Here is a 19,147-nt window from a genome sequence, read left to right on the forward strand (position 1 = left end):
TCTAGTCTCAATCCAGAAAACCACAGGGTTCCTTCCTTTGTTTTTAAGCACTTCTTTTTTATGGTTTTGATTGTGTTATAGCCAAGGTCAAGCTAATTCAAAACTTTTATTATTATTATGTATTGTTACCATAGTTTAAAAAGTGCTACTTCACAGAACCCTCAATCACTTAGAGAGAGGTTTTTATTTGGAATGCTGTTTAACTCTTTCTTCCAAAAAGGATGTACAGGTAAGTGTGTAAACGCCTCTGAAGTTGAGATGAAAGTTAAAAGCATTTGGTGACCCATCTCTCAGGATGCTTTCAGAGGTGGTGGGCAAGGGCTCCAACCTGCCCTGTGGGCTTTGGAGCAGAAGCCTCAACCTAATAGAATATCAAAATTTTCATTCTTATGCTTAGATCTGTTGAAATTAGGTAAGTCACTGAGGCCGCGTGTGGAAATCTGCTGGTGTGCGTGTAGGTGCTTCTACCTGTTGAGCACGGCCGCACTGCGCTGTGGTGACCAAACAGAGCAGCTCTCACTCCTTTGGGCCTGCTCCTGGCCTCGCTGACCCTCCGCCTGCTGATACATGAGAAACACAAAAGAGTTTGTGACATTTTTTGGCAGTAGAAGGATCATAAAAACTTACTAGTCCAATCCCTCATTAAATAGGAAAAAAATCCTATGTGAGTTAAAAACAAGGCCCCCCCCCCAAATTTACCAATATTTTATGTCTTACTATAGCCAAAATACCTGGTTAATTGGCTGAATTTTATATTTTTATTAGAATGTTTTAGTGTATTGTAACCACCGCCTTTAAATTGTAGTGGCTTCTTTTAAGCTCAGGAAAAATCAGCAACTTCCAGGAGTTTCTGTTTTTGTTTTTTTTTAAAATTAGTTCCTTTTTTAAATAGGCAAGTGATTTCATTTCAAAGGTTGTCCCCTTTTCCCCCAGCAACAAATCCCTGAATTTGTTTAATTCTTCTTGTTTTTTTTTTTTTTTCAGGTTTCTTATAGGCAATATAAAATTTGGAAGATGAACTGAAAAAGGAAGCCTCAGGAACTTTTTATCTGCAAAATACACCATTTCAGCTGGTCATTGGGTATAGACATGACAAAACCTTGAACTTAGTCTCTGGAAGCAACTTCAGGACAGCCAGCTGCTCTGTAGCTCACACTATATAAGGGTGAAGAGAATATAAACTTGTGGAAAACTTGAGGAAGAAAACACTTGTATAATATCAAGACTTCTTTTCTTTTTTGGCACCTCCTGCTCATACCCTCCCACCTGCTCCCCCACCCAGACAGGTATAATTACAAAGGGTGCTTAAAATTGCTCAGCTCAGGCAGGTGAGAGATGTGGTAATTATCCTTTTCGAGTCTTTGGACTATGAAATTCATATCAAGTATTTGAAACATTTTTAGCAATTCAGTGATGGTGTATTTGAATTTGCACCAGTTTAATCTAGCTTTTATTGTATTGACATTGACAGTGAAGGGAGGTTCCCCTTTTACAGTAGCTTCCACACAAACAGACACACGTGCCTCTGGGTTCAAGACATCTTTTTACATGGGATGTAATTTCCATATCCCATTGCTAACCTGCCCGGCGAGTGGTCTGTTAAACCTCTAATCCGGCAGTGTTACTCAGCCCCAGAGTGACTGCACAGGAATGGGACCCTCTCCTGCCACAGGGTGGATGCGCAGTGAGATGGAATGTCAGAGTCACTGCAGTTTTCATCGACCTTCCGGAGTTGCTGGGCCAAACGCTACTGCATGTCTTGACTTTCACCCTGGATCATTTAACTTTTGGGGGGAAGATCCACTTGGAAATAACGTTGGCAGGACCAAGGAAACTGTCACCTCTTCTAGAAGAAGACATGCCCTAGGAATAATGGGTCACACTGGCTCTTGGTAACTGGTAAAATGTCTTTTTTTTGGTATGTGTAAATATTGTCACTCTCCCAGAATCATGCATGCGGTGATTAACATTTTGGGTATGTTTTGTTTACTTATTTGAAGACGCTATAAATTACCATTAGTCTTCTGTCTACGTTAGCTGGAGAGTAAAACAAATGTCAATGAATTAATCTGAGAAACACGCTTTAACTGTTATTTTGCCTGTGGAGAACAAATTCACCATAGAGGGAATTTTTAATTGTCCGGGATCCTGTGGAATTCAAGTTAGTGTCACTTTAATGAGTTTTTTTTTAAATTGTACTGTATTTTAGGAAACCTATGGAATTTTAACATTCAGAAGTGTAAACTACTTTAAAGGACTTGAATTTTTTATTTTTTATTATTTTTTATAAGTTTTTTCAAATAAAAGCATAATTTCAGAGGTTCTTTGTATATCTGCTTATTTCCTAACAGTTTTTGATCTTTTTCGTACTATGGACAAAAGGAAGAAAAATAAATATGAATTGGTACAGTGCAAATGTGGCTCCTCTGTGTTCTTATTTACTTACAGGTAACTTTTTACAGCGTCTTCTTCCTCCGTTGCTGTCACATGACTGGGTGCAGCTGGGTGTGCGCAGCGCTGCAGTTCTGGAACTGAGGCCGAATGCATGTGATCCCAGGAACACTGGTTCCCCTGGAGTTCGCGCAGGCTCAGCCCAGCACTTGGGCAGGTTCAGAACCCTCACCTCGCCTCACTCTGGGACTGCATTCTGGTCCCTCTCTTCCCCTGGGGACAAGAAGGCATGTTTTATTTTAAACCAGGTGGATTTAATGCTGAGTTGTGGTGGCATAAAGAGCTGAGTCATAGTCTTCTGAAAATGCTGGGTCGTGGTTATCTAAAAATGCTGAGTTCTGGTGCCTCAAGAATGCTGTCATGGTTTTCCAAAGATGCCAAATCGTGGCGCCTCAAAAATGCTGAGTCGTGCTGCCTCAAAAAAAAGCTGTGAGGATGCCTCAAAAATGCTGAGTCATAGCAGAAATGCTGAGCCACGGTCCCTCCAAAACGCTGAGTTATAGTGCATTTTGACGCCCACAACTCAGCATTTTAGATAACCATGACTCAGCATTTTTAGATGACCATGACGAGATGATCATATACTCACGTATTTGTTTTCTCTGGCCATGGCACTCAAAAATGGGAAGGGCAAATCTTCACGGGTTCCCACTTGTTTTTCACTTCTGTTTCTAATTTAGGAATAAACAATCTTTGTGGTCTTTAAAATTATGTTATTCCCAATTTCAAAAACATTAAAAATTGTAAAATGCACATGCTTGCTTGGTCCAAACCGATTATACATACTTGTATTGTGAGGATCCCAAATGCATACACCTGTTGATTTCAATAACGTCTCCATCTGCAGGTTGGGATCACGTGGTTACTGTCCATCAGAAACTGCCAACAATCCACACCTGTGAACTGGAAAGGGCTTCCTTCCCGTTACAGATGCCTTAGACACGAACTTGCAGATGGTGGTTTGAGAGACCCTAGCGATCTGCTCATCGGCTGACCCCCACATGGCCCCTGACAGGAGTGGGCGGGGGTCTGGCAGGGCTCCGCAGGAACCCTCTGTAGCCCCGAACCCCCCACCAGAGCAGCAGCACTTTGGAAAGGTTGGCCAGCACAGGTTCCGGGTGAGACAGCCTTTCGCAAATGGTTCCCACAGCTAAGGAAAACTTAAAACGCTCACTGGACCCGTCCAAGGCCCTCCCTGCAATTGGGTTTTGATAAGGAACAAAACCATCTTTCAGATTTCCCAGCATGCTTGAAAACAGGACACTGCTATCCATGCGGAGAGGGTAGCCATTTCCATAAGTGGAACCCATGCCAGAGGTTACCGTGAACAGCACGGATGGACCTCCGCAGAAGAGAGACGGCTGCCTCACTCCGGGCTGTCGGACTGGGAGCTACACTGTGATTGGGACAAATTCAATGGCAATCTGGCAGGGCCCCAGGGCAGAGCTGTGGGTCCCAGTGGAGAAGCCGGGAGAACTTCACAACTCTGGCTCCGAGTTCAACCCATTGCCTCTATTTTAGCATCAGCAGCTACAGAGCCATTATCAGAAGCGCTCATCCCACAGCTGGGAGAGACACAGTCCCAGCAGTGACTTCCAGGCTACCCAGCTGGGTGGGGCCCTGCAGCCAGCACTGTGCTGCTTCACCCCAACAAGGGCTTCAGGCACCTGCTGAAACCACCACCCCTATGAGAACACACTTAAAAATTGACAAATACAGGACTTTGGGCCAAGATGGAGGCATAGGTGGAAACATTGTGCCTCCTCGCACAACCAAGTTTAAAGACAACAAAGTTTTAGTAATAAAAATACAACCAAAACACAGAAAATTGAACTGTACAGAAGTCCGACAACAACGAACCATTCAGCCAGACCGGTAAGAGGGGTGGGATCAGCAGCTGGCGGAGTGGGGTTGTGCAGGAAAAATGGGCCGGACCAACAGGTGCACAGGCGGCGTTGGCAGATCTCAGGCATGGGGTGGCAACGGGCGGATCCAGTGAGGGCACAAGGTGGCAGGCTGACCGCGGTCACACATTCGTGTACAGATAAACCAGGCAAGAAAATGAGCAGGGAGACAGACCATGGAAACCAGGGCCCCAGCACCAGGAACTGAAGCCTAAAAACACCAATTGGAGAAACTTTTGAGGGTCAAGGTGCTGGGAAAGGCTCCCAGGCTCACAGAGAGTTTGTTGGAGAGACCCACAGGGTTCTGTAGGGTGCACAGGCCCACATACCTGGGAACCAGCACCAGAAGGGCCCAATTTGCTTGCGGGTAGCAGCAGAGGGGACCAAAATTTGAGACAGCATAAAACAAGTGCCATTGCCCCTCTCTGACCCTGCCCCCACATACAGTGTCACAACCCAGTGACTGGGTCCCCCAACCCTTGTGAACATCTAAGGCTCCACTCCTAATACATAACAGGGGTGAACAGACCAAAACATTATGGCTCAAGAGGAACAGCTCAAAACCCCAGAGTCAATACTTCTGAGTGACCAGGAGATAGCCAACCTGTCAGATGCACAGTTCAAAACACTGGTGATCAGGATGCTCACAGAACTGGTTGATTTTAGTCACAAATTAGAGGAACAAATGAAGGCTAAACTAAGTGAAATGAAGAGAAATGCACAGGAAACCAATAGTGATGGAAAGGAATCTGTGACTCAAATCAATGGAGTAGACCAGAAGGAAGAAAAAAATGACCAGACAGAAAGGAATGAAGAAAGAAGACTTCAAAAAAATGAGAAGAGGCTTAGGAACCTCCAAGACATCTTTAAACATTCCAACATCTGAGTTATAGGGGTACCAGAAGGGGAAGAGAAATAGCAACAAGTGGAAAACTTATTTGAACAAATAATAAAGAAGAACCTCCCCAATCTGGCAAAGGAAATAGACTTCCAGGAAATCCAGGAAGCTCAGAGAGTCCCAAAGAAGTTGGATCTAAGAAGGAACACACCAAGGCACATCATAATTACATTAGCCAAGATTAAAATGAAAGAGAGAATCCTAGAAGCAGCAAGAGATAAGGAGACAGTTATCTACAAAGGAGTTCCCATAAGACTGTCAGCTGACTTCTCAAAAGAGACCTTATAGACAAGAAGGGGCTGGAAAGAGGTATTCCAAGTCATGAAATCCAAAGACCTACATCCAAGATGATTCTATCCAGCAAAGCTTTCATTTAGAATGGAAGGGCAGATAAAGTGCTTCTCAGATAAGATCAAATTCAAGGAGTTCATCATCACCAAGCCCTTATTATATGAAATCTTAAAGGGATTTATCTAAGAAAAAGAAGATAAAAAATATGAACAGTGAAAGGACAGCAAACTCACAGTTATTAACAACCACACCTAAAACAAAAGCAAACTAAGAGGACAGCTGGATCAGGAGCAGAACCATAGAAATGAAGACCACATGGAGGATTAGCAACAGGGGAGTGGGAGGAGGAGAAAGGGGGAGAAGGTACAGAGAATAAGTAGCTTAGATGGTAGGTAGAAAATCGATGGGGGAGGGCAAGAATAGTAGGGGAAATATAGAATCTAAAGAGCTTGAGACACATGGACATAAACTAATGGGGGAGGAATGGTGAGGGAGGGGTGTGCAGAGTGGAGGGGAATGAAGGGGGGAAGTGGGACAACTGTAATGCCATAATCAATAAAATATATTTAAACACATAAAAATAGAAATAAAATAGGCACATAAAAAAGATTTTAAAAAATTGGCAAATACAGTGGTCTCTGTAGAAAAGGGACTAAAAACATGCTTCCACATGATAAAGCTGAGAAGGAAACACTCACCCTAAAGCCATTCAAAATAAACTCCAAATGTGCAAACACAAATCTCATTCGAGAGCTGCACAGGTGAGAAACACTCCATTTACCTTTCAAGATAATTTATAAATTAAGTGAATTTCCAATGGGTTAGAAATGGGCAATATTTTTAGGGGACCTCAGTGGTACTAACTCTGCCCCTGCACTCTCTGTTCTGTGAAGGGCAGGACTCTGCATTTTTGCCCTGGTATCTTGCAGCAAACAACCTCCTATGGACACCCCCACATGCCGAGCCCCCCGGAGGGGTGTCCCAGCCACTCAGGTGTTTAAGCCAACAATCGGACGATGTGCAACAGTGGGCATGGAGCGCTGGCGAGAGCCCAGCCCTGCGCTGTCATTTAATCCTCACAGCGGTGCTGGGAAATGGGGCTGTGGATTTTTTAATTTCACAGGTGAGAGTAGCAAAGAGGCTTTAACCAATTTGGCCCCAAGGCTAGTACTGTTTTTCAAAAATTGCTCACATTGATAGTGCACGTGACGCGGGCCAGGCCGATGCTAGTGTTTGGCATGACCCGTTCCGCTTAACCCTCATGCTGATCTTTGGAGCAGGTTCTAGTATAATCTAATGTTCTTACAATTGGAAACAGGGAGACGTTAAAAGAACACAGCCCTGTTACAGAACTTAAATGTCGCAGGCCTAGGTGTAGGGGGAAAAGCGGAAACCTGACCCCGTGAGGCAGAATGAGTTACCGACGGAAGCTGTGAAGACATTTCCGGGTCAATCAGGTTTTTGAAGCATATGTGGTGGTAGTTTTTAGAAACTGAAGTAAGCCCTGTGCTCTTCCATGTAAACCCAGTCCATAGGATGGACTATCTGCTTGCCTCTCCTGGTTCTGGGCACAGGCAAGGGACAAGTCACCACTTCACTGAGGAGGAGCAGCAACTGGACAGTCCCGGCCCCAACAAGACAACAAGCTCTTCCCACAATCAAAGCTGCTGAGACCCCAAACCTGATGCCTACAGGCAAGAAACTCCTGTCTGCACATCACCTGTGGGTCGTCCAAGCTTACGGAGGAATCATCAGAGAAAAGGAGATGTATGATGGGACCTAGCTTCCAGTGATTTCTACCACGTGGGCTGAGAGTCTGGAAAAGGAGTGAGTTTGCCACACAGAGAGGACCTGGGGTGGCCAAACGCAGTCCCCTCGCAGTTCCCAGGGACAGGCATTGGGATCTGAGGGGAAGGGTCCAGCTAAGGAAAGAAGGGCCGCTCTGAACAGTTTGTGCCTTAGTGGCTTTTCATAGTAAGGAGGGACATGACTATCGAAGTCCTAAAATTCTGTGTTGTTCATTCTGCCAGGTGAATCTTTTAAAATTCACATGGTTTGGAGAAGTGAGAAATTGGAACTTAATATTTGGGCCATGAAGAACAAATCTCTTAACCAAAGCGAGGCCATTATCCACGTGGTTCAGGCAGAAGTCCTACATAACATAAAGCAAATGGAGACTTTTTCTCATTGTAATTTAGAAATAACTTCCCCCGTGGGCCCAAAGGGTCATGAAAATTGGAAGGATTTAACGGGAAGGCCTTTTAATGATGTTTTTTCCAGTTGGGGTATATTATTACGTATTATTCTATGGCACAGCATCTTACGAGGCTGTGGGTTAACAGGGAAAAACATTTTTATGCATCTTAGGTTCCGATGTTGAACAAAAATAAAGTAACTCAGTCGAGGACCTCAGTGTCAAAATAGATCTAGTCTAAGGTGGCTCCCTCCAAGTCTGAGACTACAGTACTCAGGAAGTGGGGGAGGACGCCGCAGCAACCTTGCCGAGGTGTTCTGCTGAGATCCCACCAGGACTTCCGGTTTCCCCACGATGTGCGTTTTAACAAAGTTTTCCAGTAGAGAAAGAGGAGAACGACTTTAATTCAATCACTTTATTCTTAGAACAACAGAAGGTATTTCTCAAGTCCATTTGGAAATAAATATTTTAATAAATATAACATAAATAAATATAAGTTAGCTCACGTGCCTTCATGAACACAAAATTATATAAATAAATATTTTAAAATAAATTATGCTTGAGTGTTTCAACAAACACTTTGATATGGAAATAGCTTATAAATTCTTGCTCTTCTATTGACAAAAACACATTCAGTGTAGAAAATTTCCCTCCTTAGCAATTTGCTCATGAAAACTTTGAAATAACTTATCCATAGATGTGAATACACACGATAAAATGAATCATTTAAATATAGTAGTCTCATGTTGGACTTTTGGCTGGTGAGGAATGTAAACAATATGAAAAAAACCAGCTTAAATAGGACCAGGTCAAGGTGCTGCCTCCCCCACATACTGTAAATATTTTTTTGGTTCAAATTTTTATGGAAATGACTTCAAGGCTGGGAGTGACCTGAGCTTTTTAGGAAGAGTTCAGGTAACTTATCACCCTCTCGATAGTCACTGCCCGGATTCTGAAAGCGTGAAGGAGGATGCAGAGCTTGATTTTCGTCTTGTAAAGATCCGGTTCTTCAAGGGAGGGCTTGAGTGGCACGGCCTCACTGCTGGAATTCAGGGCCTAGGAGGACACATGAGGAGCATGACATCTAGGGGCTTCCAAAATTAGATATCCGCCCCTAGAAACGGTGGAAGCCAGCACACGTCTCAGAGCCTGCACCCCACCCCCTCATTACATCTCCTGGACCAGCCGGGTCTCCCTGCAGCCGGATGGCCCAGCAGAGCCAGAGAGGAGGAATTCTCATTATCCGAGCACGTGGATCTTCAGGGAGCTCTGAAGAGACCCTTAAAGCTGTTCAGAAAACCATCAGTAGAAGTTGCGTTTTAGAAAGGAACAATCCCGTTAAGATGACATCTGCTGCAGTGCCTAATTAATTCTTAAGTGTTACAGTAGGAAGCTGAGTCCTTTTTAGAACAGGGAGATGATGGAGTACTATTATCAGAACTCTCTATCAACAATAGACCTGTTTACTATAGAAACTCACTTGTGTCAGATAAACAAACCTGGCCCTGGACCTCCCAGTTTCAGCCATTTGATTTGGTGACTCAGCGCAAGACCTTATATTTGCACAGTGATTGATGATTCCACTTAGTCCTCCCATTGCACAGAGGGAAAACTGAGGCACAGAGGAGCCAATGACTTGGGCATAGTTGTCTGATTACTGGTATAATTGATTCAGGGGCCAGAATCGCCTATCTCCGTCCTGAAAATGAAATCATCATCTACAGTTCTGCAGGTGGTAACATTCTTGGATGCTTTCATGACATTCAGTGTTTTCCAGACAAGTAATTTGGCAAAAGAAAAGACAGAGAAGGAAAAAAATATACCTTTTTATGCAGTGATTTCTGACAATGTATTTTTATCCTGTGCCCTGGTCACCAAAGCAATCACCCCGCTCTTTCTTCTGTGAATATTTCTATGTTTTGTATTGACATTATGTGCTGTGATGGTTAAGAAATTACAAAGCAAGTTCTTGACTCTGAATAACATGTGGACCTCCCTAGGTGATAGGTCACTCTTTTAGCTCATCCACATTTTGGTCCAGAGTGGCTCATACCCAGGCCCGCGCCCTGCTTACGTACTCTGGCACTGTCTGCAGGTGTGCATGCTGGCCCCTCACATACATGGAGCGTTTAGAAGTGAGCAAGATGTGTCATGGATACCTTTGATGGGATGACTTAAATCTGACTCTACCACATACAAGCTGTATGACCTTGGACAGGTGGCTGACTCTCTAAGCTTCACTTTCCTCCTTGGTGCAGACCCCAGTGGGTTGCCGTGGGGACCACCGAAGAAAACAAATGTATGGAAACATTTGCAGAGGGCCCGGTGCATACCACTTGGTCAACAAACAGGTGGCTGCTTTTCTTAATGTGACCTGCTCATGACTGCTCTTTCTCTAGAGGACACACTCAAAGCTAGAGCTCTTCAGGGGGAATGTCAGGCCTCTCCCCACCCGGGAAGGGCTGATGGTGTATATACTTCTTCATCAGGCTGGCTGCCTCAGCGTGAAGTGGGTGCTCTCGCTGAGAGGAGGAAGGCCTTACCTGCATCAGCTCATCAATAGCTGCCAGCATGTTTTGATCCAGAGTGATCTGCCTCTGCGGATCCATCAAAAGTTTTGCACTGATGGCCTTGAACTCCACCTGGTACATCTTCAAGTCCTCATAGATACTACTGAGGCACAGGGTCTGGGTAATATGACAAATGAGGAGGAATCCATGGAGATGGTCCAGAGACATTTTCCTTCCCCTTGCCCTCCCCCTCGCCCTCCCCCTCGCTCTCCCTTTTGCCCTCCCCCTCCCCCTCCCCCTGCACTTGAGGAAAGACTTTGGTGTCTCACCATCATAAAAGAGGCCTTTCTGGAGGCCAGGCAGGTCCCATTCTAGAAGAGAAAAAGGATCAGACATCAATGATGTGAAATTCATAAAATGGGCGGAAACCTTTAATTTTCTGACTTACAGTTGTGAAAGAGATCTCTCTGGAGACCAGGCAACTTTCATCCTAGAGAAAAAAAAATCACACATAAAAGATATTAATTCTTAATATAAAATTTTCTGGCTTTTCTTCTCAAACATTTGTTTTTTTTATTGTGGTTAAAAACTAACGAAATTTACCATCTTAACTATTTTTAAGTATATAGTTCAGTGATACGCATATTGACATTGTGAAAAACTTTATCTGTCTTTACAGACTTTTTTTTCAAATCTAGTCAAGTTTCCTGATGGTGGAGACCAGAAACGTGCACATTTTAGTAGGACTGTGAGGTTCGATACACAGCTTCCCCTTGCATTACTCGCTTTGGGAGGAGTGTCGCCATCCATACCGTGGTTAGTTCTTGGGGTAAGCAGGCCTCCACTGTGCTCGTTTTGTCTTTCGTGATATCTTCATGATCGATCTCTTCAGAAGTGCAGGAGTAAACTTCTAGAGTTTGTATGGCCTGTAGGAAACATGAGGAGAAACTCAGTTTATATTAATAAAGTACCTGGCTCCGCATACCCTGAGGTGCCGGCAAAGCCAGAGCTGAACTCTATTCCTTTGACCTGTAGGAAATTCAGGCTCTTCAGAAGACAAGGGGAACGGGTCCTTTACATCTTCCCTTTCTCCCTCCTTTCCCTTGGCTTCTAGGACTTGTTTCCCTGGGTGACAAGCTTTTCCATTGTGTAAACACCATAAATCACTCAGACCGGCTGCACTAGTCAGCCCCTACACCACGTTGTGACACTTACTTCTGGTGAAAACGCTTTGTTCTTTTGCCAAAGTGCCTGTGCTTTATGAATATCTTTTTAAATTATAATTTTTAAAGGTGAACCATTAAGGTCACGACTTGATGGCTATAACAAACATGCAACCCTGAAGACAAGCTGAGATTTAATCTGTGGTGCATGAATTACCATCTGCTAACACCTTGGAAAACACCTTATGAAATTTATTGTAAGGAGTCGGTAGCTTTTGGATTGAAGATCGAGATCATTTTGTGGGCCTGATGTGGGCCAGGCACTGAGCTAGGTGCTAAGGAACATGACAAAGAGGAAGACTATGTTCTGTCCCCCAGGATTCCAAGTTCATGTTCAGAGACACCTGCCGGTGTCCGAATGACTAGGAGACGTGTCAGCAGGTGAGAAATCGGAGAAGGGTATGAAGGTCCTGAGGAGAGGGTGGAAAGGGAAGGAAAGACGTCTACGACGGGAAGATTAGAATGTTGGCCGGCAGCGGAGGGAGACTTTCAGGCAGAGGCAAACGTGTGAGCTGTGAGTCAAGGCTTGAGAGTGCAGAACATGTTTGGAAACAGGTAGTAAAATCCCCATCTATGCTGAACAGAATAATGTCCCCGATACACACTGCCAAACAGACCCACTTCATAATGCCTGGAACCTGAGGATATGTCATGTTACATGGCAAAGGGGAATTAAGGTTGCAGGTGAAATTAAGGTTGTTAATCAGCTGACCTTAAAATACAGAGGTTGGGGAGGGCCAGGCTGGGAGTAAAAGGCAGAAAACTGTACTTGAACAACGATTAAAATAAAAGAAAAAGAGGTTATCTTGGATTATCTGGGTGGACCCAATGTAATCACTGGGTCCTCTCTGAGAGAGAGAAGAAGGCAGGAGAGTCAGGGTCAGAGTGAGGCATTCTGGGAGAGACTCAGCAGGCCATCGCTGGCTTCAAAGATGGAAGGGGACCACACACCAAGAGACGTGGGGAGCCCCTAGACCCCGGAAAAGGCGAGCAGACAGAATCTGCCCCAGTCTCCAAAACGGCTATGGCTCGACTGACACCTTGATTTTTTTCCCAGCGGGACCTATTTTAGACTTCTGGCCTCCAGGGCTATAAGATAATAAATCTGTGTTGTTTGAAGCCCCTAAGTTTTGGGTAACTGATAGGAATGGCAGTGACAGAAAAGGAATACACAGTTCCCGGAGGTGTTCGAGCAGGTTGTAAAAAGTTAGGTTTGGAAACGTGGGCCCACTGTCACCATTCTTCAGATTTTTGCAAGAGAAGTTGGAAACTTGAATTCTTTTATGAAAGGCCCACTCTTGCAATAGCATCAAACTAAAAAATCAGCATAAAATACAAAGGACCTGGGCCGAACTCTACAAATCCGGGTGCTGGATATGGCCCCTGAGTGGCATGCATTTGCCACCCATTTCCTGCAGCAGCCGCTAGTTGGGCAAATTTGACACAGGGACGACCTAAAAAGCAGCAGGTCGAGTCCTGCAGTGTCTTGCCCTTCAGTGCTACAGCTGGACGTAAAGGAGGCGGCTTTCTCATGTAGAGCCTCTATTGAAGTAGTAGCGCCTACATTTCATCCACACTGAACCTTTGTTCAGGAGTCAAAGCACTGGTCTCCGCAGCTTTCCTTGGGGGAGCCGCCCTTTTAATTAAGATGGACTGAACTGGGGAGCAATAGGCAGCACATGATGGAAGACAGAGGGGAAAAAAGAGTTCTTTCAGAAGGCCTTGTAGCACTGAGTTTATTTTAAGATACTCGTAAAACAACAAGCTAAAAATATTCAAGAAAGATTTACTAGACATCTTTGAAAACATCAGTCTTTGGCCCTTGCAGCAAAAGCATTAGCTACTGGAGCACTTTGGAAGGGGAAAAAATGGTTTGCATTAAAATACGAAGCCTAAAACATGAACGAAGCTCTAAATAAAATTGGGTAACTCTCTCCCTGGAAAATGAAGGCTGGACATGCACCGTCACAGGCTCTCCGAAATGCGCTGCTCTGACCGTGGCCTGGGTCACCAGACTGGAAGCTGGTGAGCAGCGTGAAGTGCAAGTCTAGTTCGTCTCTGTGGTCCCCGGAGCACAGAGGCTGCAATGGTTTCCTGGACTTATAAGTGCGTCGGAGAAACCCTGTGGGCCCGACCCAATTCCATCTCTGTTGGCAGGTTACAGAGAACAAGGCAAATGCCCACTTTGCTCTGTGTAGACACAGCCCAAAGGGATGCCATTATAATTTATTATCACCCATGCTTTCCCTGGAGACAATTTCATTGAGTCTCTTTAGCTAATAGCTGGGCCATTTGTAAAGTTCCCTCTTCCTCCCTTGACGGCTCCTGATGAACTTCCACAACTTCCCTGCAGTCCCTTCAGGTGGCCAGGGGCTCGGAGCAGCCCCTTCCCTACAGAGGTTGCAAAGTGAGAACAAGGACACTGAGGAGCTCACCTTGTGAAGAGTGTTGCTGACGGCCCTCAGCAGGTTCTGGGCGTGGCTGAGGCACTGGGACGGTTCTGGGCCTGCCCGGGCGGTGGGGAGGTTCCTGGCCAAACCGAGGTGGTGTAGGAGGACCAGGGTGGCCACGAGGAGGAGGCCTGGAAGGAAGGGGATGGCCGAGGTTGTCCACCTGATTCGGCCTGCCTCTCCCTGCCATCTGCTGTGCTTGTCTCCACCCATCTACCTCCTCTGGGCTCAGCCTCCCCCCACCCTTTCAGAATCTTCACTAAACACCTGAGAGAGGAATCAGCTTCTTGGAAGGCGGCGCTCTATTCCGCGGGCAGAAACCAACTCTCAGCAAGGAGCCCCCAGGGAGCTCAGACAAAGCCGTTGGACTCGAAACGCGGCCGGAAAAAGTCTCCACTTCGCCAGTGGGAAACCGAGACCAGGTGGTGAAGCGACTGTCCCAGACTCAGGACCCCGTGTTTTGGAAAAACGGGGGTGACTACGCCGCATTTTGAAGTCGGCTGGGATCTGGCCCTGACTTAGAGCTGTAGCTGAGGGACCCCGCGCCAGAAATCACTCCGTGGGGCCTCAGTTTCTCACTTGTGAAGTGGTCATAATAAAACTACTTAGCTCAAGGGAATAATGGTTCAAGAACAAGAGACAATGTCCTTCGTAGAGCGCGGAGAGCGAGCAAGTGCCGTATTTTGCCGTGTATCACGCGCACCCAAGGTTTTGTAGGTGCGCGACACACGGGCATTCCTGGCCTCAAACAACGTTCCTTATTATACCCACGGTATGTAATCATTACGCCCGTGTATAACGCGCATCCTTATTTTTCCCTAAAAATTTTGGGCCAAAAGGTGGACATTATAACAAGACAAAATACCAAGTCTCCCGCCCCCTCCCTTCTTTCTCCTTCACTAGAAACTGCTGATTGTTTCCAGGCTCCCCTTGGCTGCACCAAGTTTCTGACTTCTTTTCTCGGGCTGCCGCCGCTCCCCTCCGGAGCCCCGCGCCCCGCGCCCAGAGGCCGGGCCGCCGGCTACTCACTGCGCGGTGGGTGCATGCTGAGCGGACGCGGAGCAGGCAGCTGGACGCGGACCGCTGGACGCAGCAGGTGAGGGCGGTGGATGGAAAGCCGACCCGCGGGTCACATTTTTATAATTGCCCGGAGGCGCGGCAGGACTTTCCCCGGACTCTGGTCTGTTGCTTTCTTTCTCTCTCTGTCTCTCTCTACATCAGCTTCTCGGTCACACGTGGAATGCGGGCTGCGGGGCTTGCTGCGCTTTCGGCTTAACTCCCCCGGTGCCATTCGGGACGGCCCCGCCGCCGCCTCCAGCCTGGCCCAAAGCGAAAGCGAAATTCGAGCAGAATCACCGCACGGGGGCCCCCAGGGCTCGCCCGGCCGGGGTCTGTCCCCTCGCGCCCGACCTCACCGGCGCCGGCTCCCACCCCACCCCCCCACTTCCCAGCCCCCGCCCGCCTCCCCGCAGCGCCCCCTCCCGACCGAGCGCCCAGTAGTGCCGCCCACTTCCCTTCTAGCACATCCAGGATGTGCCCTGAGCGGTGACCTCCCTAGTTCTGGATGGGGGTGGGCAGTTTATTTATTCGGTAGTTCGTTAGTTCGTTCATCCGTCCGTCCGTCCATCGGTCCATCCATCCATCCATCCATCCATCCATCCATCCATCCATCCATCCATCCATCCATCCATCCGTGCCACCCGTCCCTTCGTCCGTCCATTCACATGGTCTACAATGTGCCAAGCCGATATTGTGCCAGGTGCGGGACACCCAGTGGTGAATAGGTCCCTTTGGGGCACTCCCACACCAGGTCTGACTCAATGAGTTTTGCTCAAGAGTTCTATCTGACTCAATGAGTATGATCTTAAACATGAAAAGGGATGAAACCAGACTGACTATGCAGTAACTACTGTCTCTGAGAATCCAGTTTCTTACAGATACCAAGAGACGATAGTGACAATTTAGCGGGATGGGTGGGTGCACAGGGTCCTGGGAGGAGAAGCCCAGAGAGAGGGCACCTCAGCAGGAGCAGTGGGATTGAAGAAGGAGCAAAGGCTTCTGGGAGCAGAGGCCCTCGACCTGAGCACTGAAGAGTGCTTAGGCACCAGACCGCTTCCAGTGAGATGGAATGCAGGTCCCAGGGAGGGGGAGCAGGGGTCAGAAGCACTGTCAGGGAGGGTAGAGAGAAGCGGCTCTCTGGGGGTCCTGCTGCCAGGTGGGAGATTAGGCAGCATGATGGGGCTGTGTGGTGAGGGTAGTGACTGCCGTGCTGAGGAGTGCACATTCTGCTGAGGGTGGTGGGGAGCCTTCTGGAGTTTCAGGCAGGGGATATGGTTTCATTGGCATGATTTCTTCAGCCGTAGTATGCGGGATGGATCCCAGGGGTCAGGAGTGGAGCAGAGGGAGCAGCTGGAGGGCATGGCCAAAGCCTGGTTCAGAATAAAGGGTACCACAGGAGGAATTCTCAGGACAGGGAGGCGCCAATGCTTGGTAACTCCTCAGGTGTGAGAGCCAGACAGGCCCTGAGAAGAGGTGAATGGAGGTTGCTCCCATTCCTACACAGGGGTTACTGTAACAGGGGAGTGAGTTTGGAGGAGACAGTGAGAAGTTCCATTTTGGATGTGCTGGGTTTGAGGTTCCTGTGGGACTTTTCAGTTCATTCATTTCTACCACAACTATTAGTCACCCTGGGTGTCTATGAAAGGGAGGGGTGTGTTTGGTCATCCACTCAAAGCTTCTGAAGGGTCATACTGCACTAAGGCCCCAGGACTTCACTATGGAGATGCCTGTGTCCACCTTTGTGCAGATTCGCTGATCTTGGATAGAGAGAAGCCTTCCGGATGCAGGAGAGGAGTGGATGCTTCCTCTTCCCTTCCTCGGGGTCCCACTGACGTAAGCCCTGAGATGCCACCATGAACACTTGGCTGGGCCAGCCTCTCCTGAAGATGGGGTGATGAAGCCAATGAGGAGGAGGCTGTATCAGCCCCTGGTCTGATTCCAGCTCTCTCAGTTGGCACCAGCTCCCCTAGACAGCTCATTCACTCAAAGACAATGAGGCACACACCTTGGGGACTTTTAGATGTGTGTAAACGAGAGCAACAGTTGACCACTAAGGCTCCTTCCAGTGCTACTGTCTCTGTTCCCCCATGGGGACAGAGACCAATGGGTTGTCAGAAACAACTACGTCTAGCATTTGCATGAAGCAAATGACAGGTGCAGAGCTGTGTTGTTGCCAAAGGGGTGTAGGATGGAGTTAAATGTACTTAAAGTCAAAATGAAGTCACATTCATCACAACTGAGCATTTTTCCCCTGGAAGGCAGTCTCCTATGGAAACGTAATTTCTGTGGCATAAATAAGCGCAGGCCTTTGCTCAGAATGTATTCATAGCCACCATACTCAGTTTCTAACTAACCTATACTTCTGCGAAACTGCTCTCTGACGTGCTGTAGCCGAGATAAAATGAGAAACTCTCTCTGGGTTAACGTTACTTTCCTACAAGAGACATTGACCCATGATCACTAGTACCTAGTGCCTGGCATTGTACTGGAAGTCTTGGACAGTGCTGTAAGGAAAGAAAAAAGAAATGAGAAGTTTATAAACTGGGAAAAGCAAAATTGTCATTCTTTACCATTGATGTACAGAAAAGCAACAGAAACAATGGAGCAAATAGTAGAACTAATAAAAGAATTCGGCAACTTCACTGGATACAAATATCAACTTACAAAAATCAGCCAAGTTCTCTACACCTGCAACCAATTAGAAAAGTAATATCATAAAATATAGTATAATAGTATAATAGTATAGTAGTATAACAACCAATAATAAAAATAGTATGCCAGATAATAAATAAATAATAAAAAGATGATACTATTCACAGCAGCAGCCAACCTGTATAAAATAACTGCCTGCAGACAGAGAGGCGGAACAGTGGCTGAGTCTGGACTGCAAATTATTTGAATCCAGGCTCTGTTGTGTTGTTCCTGTATGTTCTCGGACAAGTTGCTTATCTCTCTGGGTTCAGTTTCCTCAAATGGGAAATAATGGTAACAAAAGAACCCATATTTTGGGTGGTTGTGTTTATTACATGAGTTAGTGTAAGTATAGAATAGCCTTTGGAGAAAAAATTTAACAGCCTAGTCAAGGACATAGAGTGATTTAATTGAAGTGGAAATGCATTCCATACCCTTGGGTGAAAGATCTTAATGTGTAAATAGCTCAATATATAGTCTCCTTTAGGTAATTTACATATTCAAGGAAAGCCCAATACAAATTACAAATACATTTTCTGAGGAACTTCGTAATAGGCCTACCCTAAAATATGTAAGAATAAAAGTCTATGGATGTCTGAGCTAAAGTAAAGGAATCACAAGTATGTTTAAGGGGCACTTCCAGATCCAAAGACATGGTTCAGAGCAGTAGTAATGGAATTGGTGTTTGACCAGAGAACAACCAACTGATTTACTGAAATAAAACACAGACATCAGAGCAGACTCACAGGCGTGGGTATTTAGTAAGAGCTACAGATGGCATCTGGATCCCCGAGGGGAGCACGGGTTGTGTAGTGCAGAGTGCTCGCCGTGTGGTGAAAAGTAAAACTGGACTCCAACCTGAGCAAAATACAGAGGCGAGGCTGTTTGGAGGTGGAGTAAAGACTAAATGTGAAAAGTAAAATTATTGCAGCAATAGGAGAAAATATAGGAGACTGCTTTGTCACTCAAGAGTCGGAAAGAGTTTTTAAAATACATCAAAGCCCCTTAAGGCAAAATACTGATAAACTTGATTACATAAAAATTAAGAATTTCTGTAGTTTGATTTCCTGTTAACCATGGGCAAAGTTAACAGACAGCTGACAGATTAGGAGAAAATATTTTGCAATGTCTCAAACCAATAGGGAAGTATACAAGGAACTCCTGCAAGTCAGAAAGAAAGAAACAGAAATCCCAGTGAAAATGGGCGAAGCTTATGAATAGACAGTTTTCAGAGAGGAAACCCCAAAGGCTAACCAGTGTCATGAGATGCTCGGATATATGATAATCAGGAAAATGCAAATGAAAACAAGAACGAGATATCGTTTTATGACTGTCAGATGGCAAGAATGAGTACATGGATATTGACAAGGGTGGGTAGAAATGCATCCGGGATCCTTTATTTAATGCAAACAGACTGCAGCAGCTGTGTCGGAAGGCATTCTGGCGGGGCTGGTCAGATTAAGTGTACGCACACCC

The 19,147-nt window shown here is 46.1% G+C and overlaps 2 protein-coding genes across 3 annotated transcripts in view; one reads left to right on the top strand and one right to left on the bottom strand.

Moving 5' to 3' along the window:
- LOC119035111 (uncharacterized) overlaps positions 1-3,136 on the top strand; it is a 36,749-nt gene extending 33,613 nt beyond the window's left edge. Inside the window, exon 18 of the mRNA XM_053657733.1 lies at positions 985-3,136. Coding sequence (XP_053513708.1) covers positions 985-995 — 11 coding nt within the window. The 3' untranslated portion in view covers positions 996-3,136. The remainder of the gene's footprint in view (positions 1-984) is intronic.
- A 5,116-nt stretch (positions 3,137-8,252) lies between these two features.
- Positions 8,253-15,125, bottom strand: IL12A (interleukin 12A). 2 transcript variants are annotated; one of them, XM_053657572.1, is made up of 7 exons: positions 14,951-15,125; positions 13,907-14,052; positions 11,061-11,174; positions 10,697-10,738; positions 10,578-10,619; positions 10,282-10,425; positions 8,253-8,794 (listed from the first exon to the last, which is right to left on the bottom strand). In XM_053657572.1, exons 1-7 carry the CDS (start codon positions 14,964-14,966, stop codon positions 8,639-8,641), a joined length of 660 nt encoding a protein of 219 aa, XP_053513547.1. In that variant the 5' UTR covers positions 14,967-15,125; the 3' UTR covers positions 8,253-8,638. The 2 variants fall into 2 exon arrangements, with proteins under 2 accessions (XP_053513547.1, XP_053513546.1); XM_053657571.1 differs by lacking the exon at positions 14,951-15,125 and having other exon boundaries at positions 13,907-14,556.
- Positions 15,126-19,147: the final 4,022 nt, after the last annotated feature.

This window comes from Artibeus jamaicensis, unplaced genomic scaffold, assembly GCF_021234435.1.
Source record: "Artibeus jamaicensis isolate MK-2021 breed Jamaican fruit bat unplaced genomic scaffold, CSHL_Jam_final scaffold_474, whole genome shotgun sequence".
NCBI lineage: Eukaryota > Metazoa > Chordata > Mammalia > Chiroptera > Phyllostomidae > Artibeus > Artibeus jamaicensis.

Excerpts from the sequence above, each read along its gene's own strand:
- IL12A (XM_053657571.1), bottom strand. The coding sequence starts at position 14,134 with ATGGGTGGAGACAAGCACAGCAGATGGCAGGGAGAGGCAGGCCGAATC. Across the intron at positions 10,739-11,060 it reads TACCCCAAGAACTAACCACG|GATGAAAGTTGCCTGGTCTC; the intron begins GTATGGATGGCG and ends TTTTTTCTCTAG. Across the intron at positions 10,620-10,696 it reads GAGAGATCTCTTTCACAACT|AATGGGACCTGCCTGGCCTC; the intron begins GTAAGTCAGAAA and ends TTTCTCTTCTAG.